The sequence below is a fragment of the Pantherophis guttatus genome, chromosome 2, assembly GCF_059756535.1.
Source record: "Pantherophis guttatus breed Tessera chromosome 2, ASM5975653v1, whole genome shotgun sequence".
Taxonomy (NCBI): Eukaryota; Metazoa; Chordata; class Lepidosauria; order Squamata; family Colubridae; genus Pantherophis; species Pantherophis guttatus.
In genome coordinates, this window is record NC_142064.1 from 161,794,100 (window position 1) to 161,815,460 (window position 21,361).

At 40.1% G+C, this 21,361-nt stretch overlaps 1 protein-coding gene across 1 annotated transcript in view; it reads right to left on the bottom strand.

Annotated features, from left to right (window-relative positions):
* The window catches only part of HID1 (HID1 domain containing), a 51,743-nt gene extending 38,292 nt beyond the window's left edge, over positions 1 to 13,451 (bottom strand). The window contains exon 1 of the mRNA XM_034408699.3: positions 12,568 to 13,451. Within this exon, the coding sequence (XP_034264590.2) occupies positions 12,568 to 12,633 (66 nt within the window). The 5' untranslated portion in view covers positions 12,634 to 13,451. The remainder of the gene's footprint in view (positions 1 to 12,567) is intronic.
* Between the last annotated feature and the right edge of the window lie 7,910 nt (positions 13,452 to 21,361).

Genomic DNA, 21,361 nt, shown 5'->3' on the forward strand with positions numbered 1-21,361 from the left:
CAACAAATCTGCATTCAGTACTCATGAGAAAGGAGAGGAAGGGTGAGACATTTGAGATAAGTTGAGCACAAAAACACACCTATAAATGGATCAAGTATTTTTATAGGTCATCTGTGAAAGCTACAATATATGATGGTCCAGGAGGACAAAATGGAATGGAATGGAATTCAAGTTAGTGGAAGTGGCTCTCAATTTGGCCAAAATAACCACCGTACCGTAAGTATTATTACTATAATTGGGGAGAATTATATTCCTTAAATATATCCACTTCTTATATATACTAACTGTTTTCAAGTGACTGTTTTCAGTACAACCTTGAAGCAAATTACAAAATGATACCTTAGTGAGGACAATCTCAAACAGTTTAGACATTATTTTACTGAGCAGAAAAGTTTTGTTTGCTGAAGATAGCAATTTCTTCACTGCACAGTCTTTCCTTGGGCCTAAGTGTTTGTTTTCTATTGCAATGAACTGTAAACAGGGCCGGATTTTCCTATAGGCTAACTAGGCTTCAGCCTAGGGCCTCAAGATCAAGAGGGGCCTACACAGTGGTGGGATTCTGGGGGTTCTAGGGGGTTCGGCCGAGCCCTTTGTTAAATTGCTGGCTCGCCCGCCCCTCGCCTCCCACCCGCGCGGCGCCAGCCTACCGTAGCCAGGGGTAGGCAATTGTGGCTCTTTTACAACCTGTGGCCTTCAACTTCCAGAATTCCTGGGACAGCTTGGCTGCCTCAGGAATTCTGGGAGTTGAAGGCCACAGGTTGTAAAAGAGCCACAATTGCCCACCGCTTCCCTAGCCTGAGTTCCGCTGCCTGGGATCCACGTGGGCTGCCACGTGGTTCCCCACCGGCTCCGGATGGAGAAAGCAGCTTCCAGCCTTCACTCACCCGCACTCTCTGCTCTGTTGGATCGCCGGCCGTTCGCTTACCCCACCCACTCCCCATCTATTGCTGCCTCCGATGGCTTCAAATTCTTGCCGCGGGGCTTCAAAGGGCCGCCCTAGAGCCCGTGGTGCAGCCGAACCCTTTGTTAAATTGCTGGCTTGCCCCGCCCCTCCGCACCACTATTTATTGCCAATAAATAGTGGTGGGCGAGGGGCGGGGGAGCCAGCAATTTAACAAAGGGTTCGGTGTTTTTTTTGTAATTTTATTGGCCCCCGGAGCTTCAGCATAGGCTAATTGGCCTCCCGGCTCTCAGTTGATTTGTCTCGGCTGTTTTGCTCAGGGCTGGTCTGCTTCCTTGCAAAGAAACGAAACTGAAACTGCTTTGCTCTTGCTGCAAGGTTGGAAAATTAGGCAGGCAGAATTCTTTTCTTTTTCCTCACCAAAAAAGGTAGGTGCAAACAATGGGAAATTTAGGGAAAAAGAGGAGAGTTCAGGATTGTAAAACACAAAAGAAAAAAAGCTCTATTTATCTAGGGAATTGTAATAATTGAGATACTATTAATTGTATATTTCTGAAAGCAGAAATGGTTAAGTTGTGGTTTGGAGGAATATATGGGGGAAATTATTTGGTTTATTATTATTGGTAAATATAATTAATTCATTTGTAAGAAATTGGATTGCATGGAAATAATTGGAATAGTCATGTTCATATTGATTAATATACAAAAAAGGTAGTTATATAACTAATTGATTTATATTAAAATGTTGAATTTATATTAAACAACTAATATTACATAATTAACCAATGTGAGGATGGATATAAAAATAGATGACAATGGGAAGGGGTATAATATAGAATAGAAGGGAAAAATTGAATTTGATTAAGATTAGAGATGAGGATGAAGGGTAATATTGGTTTTTTACAAAAATAGATGAGGAATAAATATGGCAAAAAGGAAATATAGAAATTGTAAATTTAATTGAAATGACTAAACACTGTTTAAATTTGTAAACCGGCCAAATACTCTGTTCAAAGAAAATACATTGTATGTTTGTATGTGTGTTTCTAATTATTGTTATTTATTCATATTTGTTCTCTTTTATTCTTTAAAGTTTAACAATTCATTCTTTATCTTAATATCTTTATATTTGTTTTGGGTTGGCTTTCTTCCCTTTCATCTTTTTTATTGTACAGCAATCTTTCTCCTCAAACCTACCACCTCTCTCTTTTCTTTCCTTCTTACTTTCTCTTCCTCCCCCTCTTCTTCTCCTCCCTACTTCCTCTTCCTTTCTCCTTCTCCTCCTCTCTTCCTCCCTCTCTTACCCTCCCTCCTACTCTAATTTCCCTTCCCTTCCTTCATCCATCTCTATTGCTGTATCCTTTTATGCATATGGACTACTCAGAGGGCTGAAAAAGTTATTTCTGACTGGTCCTCGCACTTTTGACCAGTCCTCGAACTTACAACTGTCCTCACATTTTACGTTTTTGCCCTATCTTGTCACCATGGTGAAGAGAAGCAGTTGTGAAATGAGTGACATGGTTGTTAAGAAAGCTGCACGGGCATAAATGTGAGGATGGTCATAAGTGTGAGGACCGGTCGAAAGTGCGAGGCCCAGTCAGAAATGACTTTTTTCAGCCCTCTGAAAAAAGTCTATGCACATAGCCACGCCCACCCAGTCACATGACGAGCTACCCACGCCTACAGTCACGTGACCAGCTAGCCACGCCCACCCAGTCACATGATTGCCAAGCCACACCCACAGAACCTGTTGTTAAAAAAATTGAATCCCACCACTGGTGAAAGGGCCTCATAAGTGGAATAGCCTAGGGCCTCTTTTCATCTAAATCCAGCCCTGACTGTAAACAATAAAATCACAAATGTTAGGTTTATCCAACTTTATTTTCCAAATCCCGATGCAGAAGAAATGGCTGATCAGATTAGTTTTTTTGATCAAATTCAATTTGAAATCAACATGATATGCTATTAGAAGGCCAAAATCTGAAAGAGTAAGAAAATGTAGTTGGATTATATGGCCTAGGAAACAGAAATGAAGCAGGAGAACAACTCATTAGTTTCTCATTAGAACAATGATTTCTTCATTGCTAACACAATCTTCAGACAACCAAACTGACATCTACTTACATCAACTATATTATTGGCACGAGGTGATGGAATAGCTCAGTTATAACAGCAAAAATATGGCTGGAGCCTGACTATACAATGGATCATAAACTGATTTTGTGCAAGTTCCAAGTTAAGCTAAAGTAGAAGAACAAAGACAACAAATTTCCACCGAGAACATCAGAAATAGTTTTGAAGTCCTGGACTTCATTGATAATGAACTACAGCAGTGGTTGGTTGCCCCCGGTTCGCACCGGTTCTATAAAACCGGTAGTAAAACCAGCAGGAGGCTCCGCCCATCGACCCCGATGTCATCAAAATGCTTCTGCGCACGCGCACGGCCCCATTGCAAACTGGTAATAAAGATAAGTAGAACCCATCCCTGAACTACAGGAACTATGCCATAAAATCAAAGTAGTTGTTAAAGGATGAATATGAAATGCCACATTCACTAGCACTAGTGGAAAGATAGTCAGATATTCCCATAACTGCAAATATCAAAAATATGCAGAAAAATTCTTGTGATGTTCTATGGAAATGAAAGCTGGACTTTGATGAGGCAGGATGGAAAATATGCTTTTGAACTCTGGCTTGGAGAAGACCTCTGAGAATATCACTGATAGTCAAGGAAACAAACAAACAAAAAATGAATCTTAGAAAAACCAATCCAGAGTTCTCAGAGGCACAAAAATCAGGTTCGAATTACCATGACTGTGATAATTATGTGAAAACCACGTCCATAATGTTGAGAAAGATCGATGGAAAAAAGATGACCAGCAACAAGCTGAATGGACTAAACTACAGTGCCAGTGAATGCACTGAAAGAAAGCCTGGAGGGTTAGCTTAGAGAGGACAAATCATCCAGAAGTGTATGTTTCTGGTTGCTAGGATTTAATGCCAACCTAATGGAAGCTAATCTCTCACCAAAGCCAGCTGAGCCAGGACATACCAGTATCTCTAAATTACATGTAAAAAAATACACAGCTACAGCTTTTGGATCTAAAGTCACCATTCAATGAAACTATGGAAGATATAGGAAACATACTTTATATATCTGTGAACACTAAAAATGAAGAAATGATTTGGGTTTCAGTTTAGATTCATATTAACTTTAGTGTCTCATTAAAACAGACATTTTTTTTAGGCCTACAAGTGCTTCCGAAAAAAAGATCAATCTGTTTTCATAAATAGCAGAGAGGTGTATTCTAAGTGAGGTCAAATGGTTCTTCAAAAACATTTTCAAAACACTAATAATGTATAGAATAATCCTATACATGTCTACTCAGAGCCTAATGAAGTTATTTCTAGCTGAGTATATAGCAGTGACTTTTTGTGAAGAAAAGGCTTAAGTAAACAGTGTTACATGAAATTAAATACAGTAATCAAAGATGGTTTTGGAAAATACCAAGGATTCTGTTTTTCAGATTTTCTTAGGTAACCTTCACCTTGTTTACTCTGAGGATGTGGACAGAAATCCTGGAAAACCAATAATCAACCCTCTGTGTACCTGATCCTTCTCTGACCTCAAGGATAAAATCCCTGTAGTTGAGTCTCCACATGAGGTAAGATAACTGCTCCATGAAACTGAAGCAGACAATTGAGATCATTAAAATCATTTGGATCCTTTGAGTTGAATAATTGCAGTCTTGTTAAATGTGATATATGAGCAGGTATAATAGTGCAGCTCTAGACTTTAAGAGGTCTCACAGCATTAGACATCTTCTGGATGACAAATGGGACATGGACTGAGAACCACAACCCTTTCATTCTCTGGCCCCTTCAACCAATATAGTGTCAGCTACAGTATCTAGAGCTCTCAACATGGAGATGGTAAATATTTTTCATTTCTATCTGACAAAATTCATGCTGGACTCCTAACATAATTCAGGCAAAACAAAAGTGCTTCCACTAAGGGGGTCATCTAATGTGAGTTTGGATTTGCTGCATTGTCTGGTTTTGATATATTATAATAATTCCTTAAAAGAGCAGGTCTAGAGTGAGAAGTATTCTGTTAAACGCAGGTAATATCAGTAGCAAGAACATTTATTCCCTAGATTTTAGCTAGTTTGTCCCCATAGCTTTTCCTGCTGAAGTCAGATTCTTGCCCTAGTTATTAATGATCTAATCACTTCTTGATTGCACTACTATAATAGACTTTGCAAGCACTTACCTTGCAACAACTGCAATCAATGCATAATGCTGGAACCGAAGTACTGGTAGTAATTCACGTCAGATCTCCAGAATATGTGATAACGATCTTGCTTGACCTGCACAGCCTGCCAGTTGGCTTGTGAACTCAATTTAACATTCTGGTTTAACCTCTAATGATCTTAAAGGTTTGGGCTAGGAGTAATTTATTTGTCTACTATTGCTTTTATATCTTGCTGCAATCATATGCAGAGTTGCAGACTCTTGGTGGCTCACAATATAGGGGGAAAAACAAAAATTAAAACACAAAAATATGCATCACAGATAGCATCCCAAAGCTGGAGACAACTAGATCGAAAACAAATGAACTTCTCATCTGGAACAGAGGACAGGGAAACAAGTACCTTCATGCCTCAGTGTCCTTGAACATCCAAAAAAGAGGATAACTAGCTGCTTCTCCCAGCATAATCAAAGAGGTTGGACCTATCCATTCTGAAGGTAACCTGGATCCAAGCCACAAAGGCTTTATCGAATGATTTTTTTAAAAAAAATTCATTTGAAAGCTGATAGGAAGCCAATGCAAGGCTGCACAATAGGAGTGATATGGGCCCACCAGCAGGCATCTGGGAGCACCTAAGCTACTACATTGTGTGTCAATTGAAGAACTTCCAGGTAGTTTTTAAAGGCAGTGTATTGCAGTAATCTATTCATGGTAATGACCTGGGCTCTTATGAACTATCCTCTTCCCTACATTCCTTTCATTTCACTGGAAGCCAATATTCAAATCTTATCCCAGCGAGTAACACCTCAAATTAGAACCTTTGCTGTATAGCAATAGCACTTAAGACTTATATACTGCTTTTACAGTGCTTTACAGCCCTCTAAGCAGTTTACATATTGCCCCCAACAATTTGGGTCCTCGCTTTACCCACCTCGGAAGGATGGAAGGCTGAGTCAACCTTGAGCCTGGTGAGATTTGAATTGCCAAATTGCAGGCAGCTGGCAGGCAGCAGAAGTAGCCTGCAGTACTGCACCCTAACCACTGTGTCACTGTGGCTCATGGCATTTGATTCATGGAATGCCTTCAGATGTGTCTTCAATTTTCTTTTTTAAAAACTGATAAGCAAGGGTACTCAGTAAGACATTGCCTGACATTCATCTCTGTATAGTGGTTTATCTTTATGACCTTGTTTTCTCAGAAATATTTTATTATCTATGTAATAAACTCTCATGGCTGCTTCCAAAAAAAAAACCAAAAAAACCAACCAATCAATCAACCAAGAACCTATTTTGCTGTACATTTTATATTCTCCTTTCACTGTTCTCTAAAGATTGGCAATATATTTTTAAATAATTAAGAAATTAGTTGTAAGAAATAGGCTTAACTCAGCAATTATTGATATTAAGAATACTGCTGTTTCTAAATGCAATTCTTACAAACAAGACACATTAGCAAGTGATTTGGGAATGCCATCCACTGTGAATATATTATCTGAATGAGCACTTACAGGTGTGCTAACTGCCTTGTTTATAAAGATAAATTTTTAAAATGCCAATGTGGATTTCAGTTGCTTTAATAATTTCCAGAAAAACAAACTACTAAGTGAAATCCATATGGGAACAGGATACATCTGTGAAAAGAAGAGAAAAATGACCTTCCTTTTTAAACAGGAAAGCAGGCTGCCCCAGTGCTGAATATTCAGATAATGGGAAATTAAAAATAGGACAATTCAGCTCAATTACATATTATTTTTCACAAATTGTCAGAAGTTATAATGTAGTTTGGTTTGATTTGTTTTGATTTAGCACAATCTGCAAAACAAGCCAATTATTAGTCAACAAATCATTGTTAAGCTAAACCTAACCTTAAATAATAGCATTATTTTGTGGCCTTTTCATATGCAATTACAGGCTTCAGAATAGTTTAGGGGTCTTTTAAAATAATGCTTTTCAAATTAACTAGTTTAAATTATGACAAAAACAATAGCTCAGCAGAAAAAAAATAGTTAAGTATTCATATAAGTATACATTGTGTCAAACAAAACAGTAAGTGTTATGTACTCACAAATTCAATAATGTTCGCAAGACTAGAAAGCAAGTTTAGGTTTGCAGTCGGATATTTGAAAATATTATAATTGTTTATTTTAATAGGTGAGGTTACACAAAAGGCAAATAGGGCGTGTACATATGTACACAGGCTGTTATATCCAGTGGCTCGCATCTGTCAACCAGTGTGAGAGCAGGAAACCATGATCTGATTTTTATTTTGGCCAAATAGTCAAGAACAATGTCAAATTTATTATTTTTAATTAGTTGTATAACCAGCTTTCACAAAATATTCCTACTTAGGAAACTAAATAACAACATACCGACTAAATACAGAATTATAATTAAATTAAAAATAAGTAAATATCGTCACTAAATAGCATAAAGATCTACAGCTCCCCATCATAGAGTAGATTACATCTGGAAACTGAGGCAAAAATCCCTTAAGAGAAGACTCCCAAGACTGAAGTGCCATCAAAGTCACTGTTGAATTACATGGAATAAAATTCCATGGAATATTACAGAGGGTAATAATAACCAATCTAATGTACAGAAAAGAAACAAATTTATGAGCAAGTCTATTTCTAAGTAAAGTCCTGTTCACAAGCAAAAAAGGAGATCTACTGACCTTCTTTAACAGAGTTGATTAGTTTAATAAGCTACCTGTTCCTAGCTGGACCTGAACCTTGGATTTTGTTTGTATTTGGTTCCTGTTGACCGAGGAAAGTTTTAGGGTAAATCATAAAGCTGTATTTTAATATATCAGCTCACTTGCACTGATATTCTATGAAGGAAATGCCCTTTCTGTACAATTAAATTCAGACAATGTTGCCTGGTTCTGTGTCAGAAAAATGTAAACAATTGACTGAAGTGATGCTGAGCCTTATCTAACTCAATATATTTTATCCTAGTTTCCATCCTCCCCCCTCCTTTTTTCCCTTTTAAATGAAAAACACCATTCTATGTTGTATTTTGTTGCTTTGTTGTTGTTGTAGTTGGCTGGATCGTAACTGTCATAATTTCAACAAATCCTAATAAGAGTTTCAGCGAGTATTAGACTCAATATAAGTTAACACAGCTTTGTAGCTTTTTGTAGAACAGTATTCTACAAACCCTAGTACTTTTACTGCAGTTTCTATTTTAGTTATATGTGGCATTTAGACTATTGATTTAAATAGTTTTATAGGTCTCAACCAAATTTTATTTATTTATTTATTTTATTCTATTCAATTTGTATACCGCCCTTCTCCTAGTGGACTCAGGGCGGTGCCCAGCCAGAACTAAAACACATACCAATACAAAATTTAAAATTATTAAAAGAATTACATACTTTGGCCCAAATTTAAAACAATTCAAATTAAAACCCATTGACAATTAAAAGCTAAAAAACTAAAAAGACTAAAAAAGGGGGGGGGGGTCACGCCAGTCCTGCTTGATGGAAAAGAAAAGTTTTCAGGGCACGGCGAAAGACCCGGAGATCCGATATCCTTCGTATCTCCGGGGGCAAATCGTTCCAGAGGGCAGGAGCTGCCACAAAGAAGGCCCTCCCCCTGGGGGTCGCCAGCCGACATTGCCTGGCTGACGGCATCCTGAAAAGTCCCTCTCTGTGGGAGCGTACTGGTCAGTGGGAGGCTATCGGCGGCAGAAGGCGGTCCCGCAAATACCCAGGTCCTATGCCATGGAGCGCTTTAAAGGTGGTGACCAACACCTTGAAGCGCACCCAGAAGACCACTGGAAGCCAATGCAGCTCACGCAGGAGAGGTGTCACATGGGAGTGCCCCCTCACTCCCATAATCCCCCGCGCGGCTGCATTCTGCACCAGCTGGAGCCTCCGGGTGCTCCTCAAGGGGAGCCCCATGTAGAGAGCATTGCAGTAGTCCAGGCGGGAAGTGACGAGTGCCTGAGTGACTGTGCGTAAGGAGTCCCGATCCAGCAACTGGCGGATCAGGCGGACCTGATAAAAAGCCCCCCTGGCCACGGCCGTCATATGCTCTTCTAAAGACAGCCGTGCATCCAGGAGGATGCCCAAGTTGCGAGCCCTATCGCAAATTTTAATCCTTTGTTAACTTTGTTAATTTTAAGTTAATAATTTTACTTTATTTTATTCTATTATTTTTCTTAATTTTTACTTTAGGAGGACTGTTATGTAAACAGTTTTATGCTGACCTATAATCAAAACAAACAATTAAATGAAATCAATTGAAATGATAATTAAAGAGTGTGGTTCATAAGTTTAGTGCTTTATCTTAACAGATCTTTTGGTGACTGGCTCAAACAAAAATCTTCTAGGAGTGCCCTTCAAGTATGTACATATAGGTGTTTCTGCCCACTTTTCCTCATGACATTCTTCCCACCATTTCCCACACTTGTTCACTTCAAAGTCAGCAAACTATTTCAAATTATTTTTGAAAGTCAGCAAACACAATCATGGGCCAAGTTAAAAGTTTAAAACTAAAGTTTATATCATGGTTGCAATTCTTAATTTATTAACCCATAGTAAAGTTTAACTGAACTCAGTAGGTTGTTCTTTTGACCAGACTAACCTACAATTATTTTTCACCTTTTACCATTTGGAGGTACATAATACAAAAAAATATATTAGCAGGAGTAAAAAAAACCAGAAAAAATCTTTTTTCTATCCTTATTTATATTCCATCTCTCATTCAGGAGCTCAAGGTGACACATGTTTTACACTCCCTATTTTTTTCCCACAGCAGGCTTTTGAGGTAGATTGGATTGAGACTGTATGACTCTGCCAAAGAATTCAAATTAACTTCCATGGTTGAGGGTGGACTAGAACCTGAATCTCTCCATTCCTAGACTAATGTTTTCAGTGCTCCACACGTTGGCTCTAAAGTTACATTATTAACTTCTACTTTTCTGTTTTCTTATCTCTCCATTCTTTGTTCAAACTCCAAGATATTTAACAAATACATAACAGAAACAAAGAATTATGAGGACTTCAGGATTCTTTACTGGGTTTTAGTTATGGACTTATATATTACCCTGTTTATGTTTTCCCTAATATTGCAAGTTCTGCCTAGGCATCTATTTGACTATGTATGTTTATTCATTTTTCACTAAACAGGTAATCCTCAATTTACAACCATTTGTTCAGCAACTATTTGGATTTACAACAGCACTGAAAATATGATTTATAGCCACTTTTTCCACTTATAACCATCGCAGCATCCCTATGTTCCCATGATCAAAATTTGGGTACTTTGCAACCTGCATATATTTATGATGGTTGCAGCCTCCTGGAGTCATGGGATCACCATCTGTGACCTTTTCAGTGGCTTCCAACAAGCAAAGTCAATGAGGTAAGCCAGATTTGCTTAATGACAGGTTGATTCACTCAACTGTGATGTGATTGATTCACTTAACAACAGTAGCAAAATAAAAAAGTCATGACTCACTTAAGCCTTGGCTTAGCAATAGAAATTCTGATCCCAATTGTGGTCATAAGTCAAGGACTACTTATAAAGCTACTACCAAGTCCTTTCAACACAAAAGTATTCAATGTATTCAGCTGCAAGTAAATATTTCCCAGGTATAGTCTTATTGAAGAAAATATATTTAACACCATTATAGAAACTGCTTTAATTTCCCTCATCTATTGCCCAAGGTAAGCCCAAGTTTGAAAATACAAGGACCTATGTAAAAATCAAGATTGGTATTAAATGCTTCTGGAAAACACAACCTGTTCTATGAGATTGCAAGCATTACTTATCGCTTTTGCAACTGTTCTTAAACATAGTGAAACCTGATCTTAAACAAAAAAAAATAGGGAAGAAGTGACCTGGCATCAGGTGCACAGGAGAAAGCCAAAAAAAAAAACATTTTTTTTTTTTATGATCACTCAGCTTCCTTAAGGAAAGGATATTCTTTTGTTGCTAACCCTAACTGCCCATAAATTTAAGACAGAATTACTCCAGTGCAGAGAAATTAAAATTGACATTTTGAAACTAATAAGTCTCTCTGCATTACTTCACTATAATTGCCTCTCAGAATGGTAACTAAATTTAAGCATTTGTAAAGTGCAGAGAATTACTTGTATTTTCAACCAAGAGTTCCACAAGGTAAGTAGTTCTATATGTTCCAGATTCACATTTCAAACTTTTTAGACACAGAACTAGATGGGGTTTTTTTAAGTGACAAGTTCTCATTCCTCAAATACAGCAAGTAAAGTCCTTTCTTTAGCAACCAGTACTTTAGACTTTCCAACCTGCTTCTATAGTGCGTGGGATGTTGCTGAAGTTGTAACAGCTGTTGTACTTGCCAGGACTGTTCTCAGTGACTGCTGGTTTTGCCTGTAGGCTACTAATTACTTGATAATTTTTCTCCCTGATAATACCTCTGTGCACCTGACATCAGCCTGAGGCCCTAAGCAATTCTTATTCTCCAAGCTTCCAGAAAAAAAAATAGAAATTAAGAATAAATAATGGAGCTCAAGGCAGCTTACATGGGAACATCATTAATGTGTTCCCATGAGAACAACACTAAGGAGTAGATTAGGCTGAGACATACAGTAGCAACTGGCCTAAAATCAACCAGTAAGTTTCTCTGGCTGAGGACTTGAACCTGGGTTTTCCCGTTCTAGAACATTTTAACCACTGTTCCACTCTCTGAAAGATCCAACATAGCTCAACAAAATATAGATAAAATAGATGTCATCAACACAGTTCCATGATTCAGAGAGAGGCAAAGACTTGAGTTTCAAATGTTACCCATGTTGTGATTGTTATTTTGGTGAATCCTGTCGCTTTCTATCAATTGCACAGCATTACTAACAGGCTATCTTACCGATTTTCACACCGATTTCCTTGCATCTTATTCTAACCGGTTCCCCCGCTATAGTCAGGTGGATACCGTTCTTAGGCCTAAATCCTGAAAGCTCTGAATGAAAGCCAGGTAGCTTAAGGTCTGAACTTCAGGAGAACCATAACGGATGGAGGGTTCCACCGATTTGTGGGGGTGCCAGGTGAGGCAGGTAGCAAACTGGAAGCCTATGGAGTCGAGACGCTGCAAAGGCAAAGGGTTGGCAAACCCAGCACTGCTTGTGGATGCCCGTGCCCGTCAAGGCTTAGCCATTTCTCATGAACCAAAGCATCGCCAGCTCTTCTCCAATGTGTCCCCGAACCCAATACCCCAGACCGGCGGTGAAAGAGATCCTGTTGCGACCCCAGCCGAAGGTATCCCCGCCGATGCCACCCCGAAAGCTCGCTTCTGATAAAATGTTCTGGCCGACCAGCCCTCCGCCAAAAGCCCACTCAAAAGGCCTCCTACCCACCCCCGTGGCCACCTGCCCCGGGCGCTTCTGCTGTAAAGCAGCAACCTGGGCCGGGCTGTTTTTGCAAGCCGCTCACCTGGGTCTTAGTGGTGAGCTGGATCACAGCCTTCCTGAAGTTGAGCTTGGAGTCGGCGTTACCCATCCTCCCGCACCAGGATCCGGGTCCGCTTCCCTTCCCTGCTCCCGCCTTGCCCTCTCCTTCGCTCGCTCGCCGGCGGTCTCTCACTGCGGCGGTAGCCGTGCCCTCCTTTTCCTCCTCTGCCGCCGCCCGTCCCGCTAATCTCCCTCGCCCTCGCCCCCTCTGCCAGACGCGGTGGGCTCCATCAGCGCTGTGCTCCGTCCACCTGCTCCCTGCAGGCTAGCTGGTCTCCTCCCGCTTGTCAAAGGCAGCTGAGGCTATTCCCGGCTCTGATCCCGCCTTTCCTGATCGTCAGAGGCGCGGCCCCGCCTCGCTTTCGCTCAGTTACACGACAGCCGTCTCCTTTCCCCGCCACGGCTCTGGAGAGCCGCCGGCTGGTTCCTCCCTGCTGGCTGGCCAGTCCCGCTGGGTCGAGCGCTGTTTCTCCACCACCACCTTCCCCACCGGCGAAGGCGTCTCTTCGTACCCCCCCTCAACGCCGGACGAGCATCCCGCTGCCGCCTCGTCCGAATCCGGGCCCCACCCGTCTCTGATTCGGCCTGTCGCTTTTCCCCTCGCTGCCTGCCTCCAGTTAGTCGGAAATCTGTGTTTCAAAGCGAGGCCGCTCAGGTCAGGAGGAGGGGAAATGCCTTTCTACAAGGTCCCTTCTTCCCCACATTTTTCTTGGCTGCTTGCCCTTGAAATAGACCCTTAGGTATTTCCTCCTTTTAGGCACATTTGTTTTGTACTTTGAATCATGCTCATTCATTGTGGTTTCATATCCCATCTCTTGCCCTTCTCTCCTCTCTCTCTTCCCCCCCATTCTTCCCAACCACTACCAGCCTCTGAGGTAGGTAGAACTGGGATGAGAGAAGGTGACTACCCCCAAAGTGATCTTGCAATGCTGGGAGTGGCTTTGAAGCTAGGTCTCTGCATGGCCAGTCCAAACCCTGATTTTTTTTTTTTTTTTTAAAAATGATACCTTTCTAATCACATTAACTCCATAAAGTTTATTCAGAGTGGGTCTATAATAAGAACTCACTAATTTACAAGAATCTCTCACACACAAACAAGCATTTTTAGTATTTGACAATAATAATACTGTATGGCAAAATAACTCAGTTTGCCTGCCTTAATTGTGTTCAAAATTTGCCAAGCGAGACAGCTTCCCCACTGTACCTCAGAGGAAGCTAAGTCTGTAAAATGATCCCTCACTTCCTTTCATTAGCCTCTCTTTGACATTATTTATTTATTGCTTCATCCCTTCTCCCTCCTTCCCAGCAGCACAATATTCAATGAGGACACTTTAAAACCTTATTCTCTTTATAATTCACTCTCCATGTGTTTACACATAATCTGGATTGTTAACATGAAGTTATGTTTTCCCCTTTTAAATGTTTAAATGCTAGTTATTAAAGATCATATTTTTAAGTGTAAACATATATTAGTAACTTGGTTGCAATTCTAATTACCTTAATTGAAGGAAGTACAATCAATGGGGTTTCTGTGTGTGTGTGTGTGTGTGTGTGTGTGTATGTGTGTGTGTGTGTGTGTGTGTGTGTGTGTATAGGGTTCCACTGCAGAATATCAAATTAAATATGGTAATTTTTAATTTGCCTGTTTTCAACAAAAGTACTCAAAGTGGCTAATAATAATATGCAAATAAAGTAACAATGTCATTAAATATTAAAACTCTTCAATTTAAAACCTCATTTAATAAAATCACATTAACCGAAAATGAATGGCAGCCCTTCCCAGCTTGAAATTTATTTTAATAATGTTAGCCCTAGTAAGACACTGAAATCTTGAATAAAAATTGTTACAAGAAAGACTATAGGAATAGAGTTAGCCTTGGCTTTTTTGATTTAGCTTTGACTTTAGCTTTCTTAGTCTTTGGCTTTCAGTGTAATGAGCAAAAACTACCCTTCTATGAAGATGGGCCAATGTGCACATGGATCTTGTTTATTGACAGTTACTAGCCAGTTTATCAGTATGAAAATTCTTTCTTACATTGGCACTGAGCATATGTACTCTATCCCTGCCAGACAACTATAAGTACCCAACAAAATTTACTGCCTTCCTTGAACGATACAGCTAACATCAGATGATTTCCCACCAAATCCCTTAGGATTTATAATTAGCCCTAAGGGACGTTGAAACTACAAACTCTATGAATTTAGGCCACTATATGAATTTTTTGGCGGGTGCAAGAAATATTTTTGAGGATTCAGTCGAGACTGTCAACATGAGATTTGCTGCCTTCATCAAGAAAAAAAAAATTGTGGGAATTTCAGCAATTAGCTCAGTATATATATGGGGATGAAAACCTTAACTAACAAATTCAGAAAAAAACCTAACAGATAAAATCAAAGATGAGCTAACTATACAGAGACACAATAATGCATTAATTCAAATCTGCTTGGGCACACAGAGAACATGATTATTTTGTCTCTGATCATGGCTTTGTTGGACTGTATGGATAGGCATCACTAACCAGTGTCATATTTTTCCTGCTTCCAGGCAAGGTTTAAATGATCATAGACCTCAGAAATACCTTCACTGTTATGTAAAATACTAGTAAGGCAATTGGCCTGAATTGTACCTATGGCTGAATTCACTTCCACTCAGTTGGCACCTTAAAACTACCAATAATATGCCTATTATCCATGTCTACTGCCAATTGCGAATTACAAAATCTTTATGTTTTCTCTAGGAATGTTAGACTGTCAGTACTTGCTGAAGGATCAGCTACTTCATGCAAGCCTTCCTACAAGTGATCTTGTGATCATCACTGCCAGGATGACCAACATCAGTGATGGGTATCAAGCTTAGCTTTTCCCCAGAATTTCCCCTCCAGGTGACTATCTAAGATGAATGCCTAGGTTGTTAGATCATTCTCGGTGATAGCATTAATCAGGTCTATGGCTTTTTATTTGCAATTTCCAGACATATTGAAAATGCATCCTATTTTCCACTAATTCCTTCCGATCCTAGAATGTCCTCCTCTACTCATTCCCACATCTTGGTGAAGGTTAGGAAGCATTTGTAGTATAGTGTATTTTAGAATAGAATAGAATAGGATAGGATAGGATAGGATAGGATAGGATAGGATAGGATAGGATAGGATAGGATAGGATAGGATAGGATAGGATAGAATAGGATAGAATAGGATAGAATAGAAAATAGGATAGGATAGGATAGGATAGGATAGGATAGGATAGGATAGGATAGGATAGGATAGAATTCTTTATTGGCCAAGTGTGATTGGACACACAAGGAATTTGTCTTGGTGCAATTTCCCTTGGAGGGAAGAGCCGAGGATTTTGTTCAATATCTGCATGACAAAATCACTCAGATTCAGGAAGGTCTGGACTGCGACTGGGTAGGTCCAGCGAGGGTGACGGAGGCAGGTCTTGAGAATGTTATCTGGGACTAGTTTGATCCTGTGACCCCAGATGACGTGGACAGGATTCTGGGTAGTTTGATGCGACCACATGTTTGTTGGACCCGTGTCCCTCCTGGTTAATACTGGCTTCCCGGGAGGTGACGCGAGGTTGGCTCCAGGGGATTATAAATGCTTCATTGGGTAAGGATGCCTTTCCCGCCGCCTTGAAGGAGGCGGTGGTGAGGCCTCTCCTCAAGAAGCCTTCCCTGGACCCGGCAGTATTGGCTAATTATCGTCCAGTCTCCAACCTTCGCTTTGTTGTGAAGGTTGTTGAGAGAGTGGTTGCGCGACAGCTTCCCCAGTACCTGGATGAAACGTCGTATCTAGATCTGTTCCAGTCGGGTTTCAGGCCTGGGTACAGCACAGAAACGGCATTGGTCGTGTTGGTTGATGATCTCTGGAGGGCTCGGGATAGGGGTTGCTCCTCTGTCTTGGTCCTGTTAGATCTCTCAGCGGCTTTTGATACCATCGACCATGGTATCATGCTGCACCAGTTGGAAGAGTTGGGGGTGGCACCGTACTACGGTGGTTCTCCTCCTTTCTCTCCGACCGGTCGCAGTCTGTGTTGACAGGGGGGCAGAGGTCGACCCCGAGGCCCCTCATATGCGGGGTGTCGCAGGGATCGGTCCTCTCACCCCTTTTGTTCAACATTTATGTAAAGCCGCTGGGCGAGATCATCCGTGGTTTAGGGGTGAAGTACCATCAGTACGCTGACAACACCCAGCTGTACATCTCCACCCCGGACCACCCCAACAATGCCCTTGAAGTGATGTCCCAGTGCCTGGAGGCCATACAGATCTGGATGGGGAGGAACAGGCTCAGGCTCAACCCATCCAAGACTGAGTGGCTGTGGTTTCCGACGTCCCAATATAGTCAGCTGGTGCCATCGCTGACTATTGGGGGCGAATCATTCGCCCCCACGGAAAGGGCTCGCAACTTGGGTGTCCTCCTGGATTCACGGCTGTCTTTAGAAGAGCACTTGACGGCCGTGACCGGGAGGATTTTTCATCAGGTCCGCCTGATCCGCCAGTTGCGTCCCTTTCTAGATCGGGACTTCCTACACAGTCACTCATGCCCTCGTCACCTCTCGTCTGGACTGTTGTAACGCTCTCTACATGGGGCTCCCCTTGAGGTGCACTCGGAGGCTCCAACTGGCGCAGAGTACGGCCGCGCGGGTGGTTATGGGAGCAACGTGGAGCTCCCATGTAACACCTCTCCTGCACGAGCTGCACTGGCTCCCGGTGGTCTTCCGAGTGCGCTTCAAGGTTCTGGTTATCACCTTTAAAGCGCTCCATGGCTTAGGACCTGGTTATCTACGGGACCGCCTGCTTCCACCAATAGCCTCCCACTGGCCAGTACGCTCCCATAGAGAGGGGCTCCTCCGGGTGCCGTCGGCCAAACAATGTCGACTGCGCACCTTCCGTCGCGCGCTTAAAACTTTTTTATTTCATCAAGCTGGCCTGGCCTAAATCTTCGCCCCTTTTAAATATAAATTTTAAATACAAATTTTAATCTGTTTAAATTATGGGGTATTTTAAATTCAGCCAAATTATTTAATTCGTTTTTAATCCATTTTAAATTTTTGTATTTCTGTGTTTTTTATCTTCTGGCTGTTCACCGCCCTGAGTCCTTCGGGAGAAGGGCGGTATAGAAATTAATAAATAAATAAGTAAGTAAGTAAATAAATAAATAAATAAATAATAAATAAATAAATAAATAAATAAATAAATAAATATGCTCAGTGTACATAAAAGAAAAGATACGTTCATCAAGAATCATAAGCTACAACACTTAATGATAGTCATAGGGTACAAATAAGCAATCAAATCATATTAGGAAACAGTCAATATAAATCGTAAGGATACAAGCAACAAAATTATAGTCATACAGTCATAAGTGGAAGGAGATGGATGGTGGGAATGATGATAAGATTAATAGTAGTGCAGACTTAGTAAACAGTGTTGAGGGAATTATTCGTTTAGCAGAGTGATGGTGTTGGGGGGAAAAACTGTTCTTGTGTCTAGTTGTTCTGGTGTGCAGTGCTCTATAGCATCGTTTTGAGGGTAGGAGTTGAAACAGTTTATGTCCAGGATGCAAGGAGTCTGTAAATATTTTCACAGCCCTCTTTTTGACTTATGCAGTATACAGGTCCTCAATGGAAGGCAGGTTGGTAGTAATTGTTTTTTCTGCAGTTCTAATTATCCTCTGAAGTCTTTTAGACTTTCAAGTTCTTTTGGACGCAATGAAGTTGAAGAAAAGACTTCTCTTTCCTCTATCTCAAGTCAGGAAGGGAGAGTAGTGGAAAGTTCTGAAATGGGTGAGTTCTTAACAGAATTGCAGAGATGGAAACAGTGCCTCCATTCCTCCTGTCTTGACTGAGGAGATCTGAAAGAGGCAAGATGGAGCCTGGAGAAGGGAACAGAATGAAGGTTGAGGCTGAAACCAATGGTTCCCCAAGAAGAGATGGCCATTATGCTAAGCATGCAAAAACCCCTCTGCTTCAGAGCCAAGTACAATGCCAAGAATCCATTAATTTATGGAAATAAGAGGGGGAAAATACTATGTTTAAAACACTAAAGTACATTTCTCACCATTACACTTGCAATCATCTATTTTGTGTAGCTTTATTCTTGTCTTTATTATTTAACAATAAAGATTCTAATCTATCGTAGAATTGTCTTTTGAGATTAAACTAAGCATGAAGCTAAGCCATCTGATCTGCGATTTATTACTGAGCCAGCAAAGTTAATTTAATTTAAATTTTAACTTGGTTAAAACTAAGTTTGACACACTTTTGAAGTGGTTTTGAGATTGAATGCAAGACTTTGAGGGCACATCTGCCTCTTGGCTATCAGTTATACACCTCTATCCTAAATCTTAAGGTTACTTATTCTCATTTTTTTCTTCTATTTTTATTCTTTGCTTTTGCCCTTCATTGTAATTCATTAAATAAATCTCAGCTACATCATCCAGCAGTATCATATTTCTCTACTGAAATTATGGGATTATCCAGAACAATGAAAAAGCTTTTTATCCAATACCAAATGTCTCTGCATTGTATTCAAGCAGCATTTGAATAAAGGTGCTTTTAATACTTTCAAAGACTCCTATAGACTAGGTTCTAGTATAGATATAATGTAGGACCAAATTTGAAATGTGAATTTTATGTATTAAAGCAAATCATGGTCTCATGAATGAAAAAACCCTGACAATGAAAATAGACACCAAATTGGGGAATATTTGGTCTATTGACATCATTAAGTCAATTTTGTATGGATGAATACATTTTGTATGCATGAATAAGTAAATCTACCTGCATACCTCTCAGGATTAAAACTGTTTAGCCTACTCTGAGTTAATTAGGCCCTATCCTCATTCATAGTTGTACAATCATGCATGAACCCAAATTTTCTCCTCACTCATACAATGTTTTCCTCATTTCACTCCCAACCCATGAATGAAGTAGCCTACAGGTAACCTTAGACTTTCTCCCATTATGCCAAATAACAAGTGCAAGATGTGAAAAAAAATCTGTTATGCTTTATAGTACAACCTGTTATCTTGGAGATGAGGTTAAATTATCTATTTCAGATACGATCAGAGGCATATTTTGAGTTTTAGGAATCACAGATGTTCCCTTCTGGTCACTAGTTAGCCTCTGTTGCAGCCAATGTTTTTTCCAATAATTTTCTTCCAATATTTGCCATCTCCTTGGCAACTTTTTAAAAAGTTTTTTTAAGTTTCTTTTGTTTTCTCCAAAGGCACAAGACAATGAATAATACCTAATTTATAAATATATCTAATTTGTTTCTATAACGTTTTTCTATTTTCAACTACAAGCAAGATTCAATTCAGAAAAATTTTGGGAAAAAATATTGGCTGCTGCAGAGGTTAGCTAGTGACTAGAAGGAAATGGGCACATCCATGATTCCCCAAACTCCTCAAACTCAGTTTTGGAAATTCACTTGCGCCAGTTAATCTCTCTCAGCCTAACCAATACAGGAAGTCCTCAATTTACGACCACAATTTGTTAAGTGAGTTTTGCCCCAGTTTATGACCTTTCTTGCCACAGTTGTTAAATGAATCACTGCAGTTGATAAATTAGTAATCTGGTTGTTAAATGAATCTGGTTTCCCCATTGGCTTTGCTTGTAAGAAGGTTGCAAAAGGTGATCACATGACTTTGGTACACAGCAACAGTCATAAATATGAACCAGTTGCCAAGCGTCTGAATTTTGATTATATGAACATGGGGATGCAGCCAAAGCCGTAACTGTGAAAAACTGTCGTAAATCACATTTCTCAATGTCGTGGTAACCTTGAACAGTCACTAAACAAACTCTTGTAAATCGAGGACTACCTGTATTGCAGGTGGCTGTTGAGATTATAAAATGAAGATCCTATGAATTCTGCCATGAGCTCTTGGAAGGAAGGCAGGATATAAATAAATTCAATAAGTAACAAATCATGAGAAGTGGATCCTGTCTTCAAGGCTAATGACAAAAAACCCACCCCCCAAAAATCATTTGACAGAAGAAAGCAGTAGAACAGATTAGTTTGACATTAGAACAGTTAGTGGCATCATTCCTACAATCACAGTCCAGCTGAAAGTAACCAAGTCTTCCATTTGTAATTTATTGATTTTTTTTTCTTTCCACAAAAAGGCCTTTAAATAGAAAAAGATGTAAGATTTGCACAATGCCTTCTGTCTGATGGTGCTAGGATCCTCTGCCTGGCTCAGGCCAAAGTAGGCTTTCCCATGCCAAGAGAGACACCATTGTTCTTGTGGCTTGTAGTAAAAGGATAGAAAATTCCTTCCAGTTACACTTCAGGTTAGCTAATAAGAGGGTTTTGTTGGGGTTTTGTTTTTGTTTTTTGCATCTTTGAAAAAAAAATCCTCACAAGCAAAAAAAAAAAAGATGAAGAAAACGCTTCAGTAATAAAAGGTGGTGAAGAAATATGTTGCTCTTCTTGTTATGGTCACTTGTGTATGGAGAAATAAAAGGCTAAGAGCTTTTAGCTTTTGGTAAATTTCAAGAAGGTATGAGATTAAAAGGAAGGATATAAGGTTCCCAAATAAGAACACTTTCAAGCCAAATATTTCTGGTTTCGTTAGGTTGCTTGGCACAAATATGAGGTCAAATCTCGGGAGTTAATTCTGCTGATCCATAAAATAACTCTCCTTTTCCATTTTTTTTAGAAGGCACGATAGTGTAAGTAGGCTGACCTGGGCCCACAGCTTGGGTTTGATTTCTAGATGAAAAGGGACTCCCGAGGTACGGAGTAATTTTGATTTACTCCGGAGAAT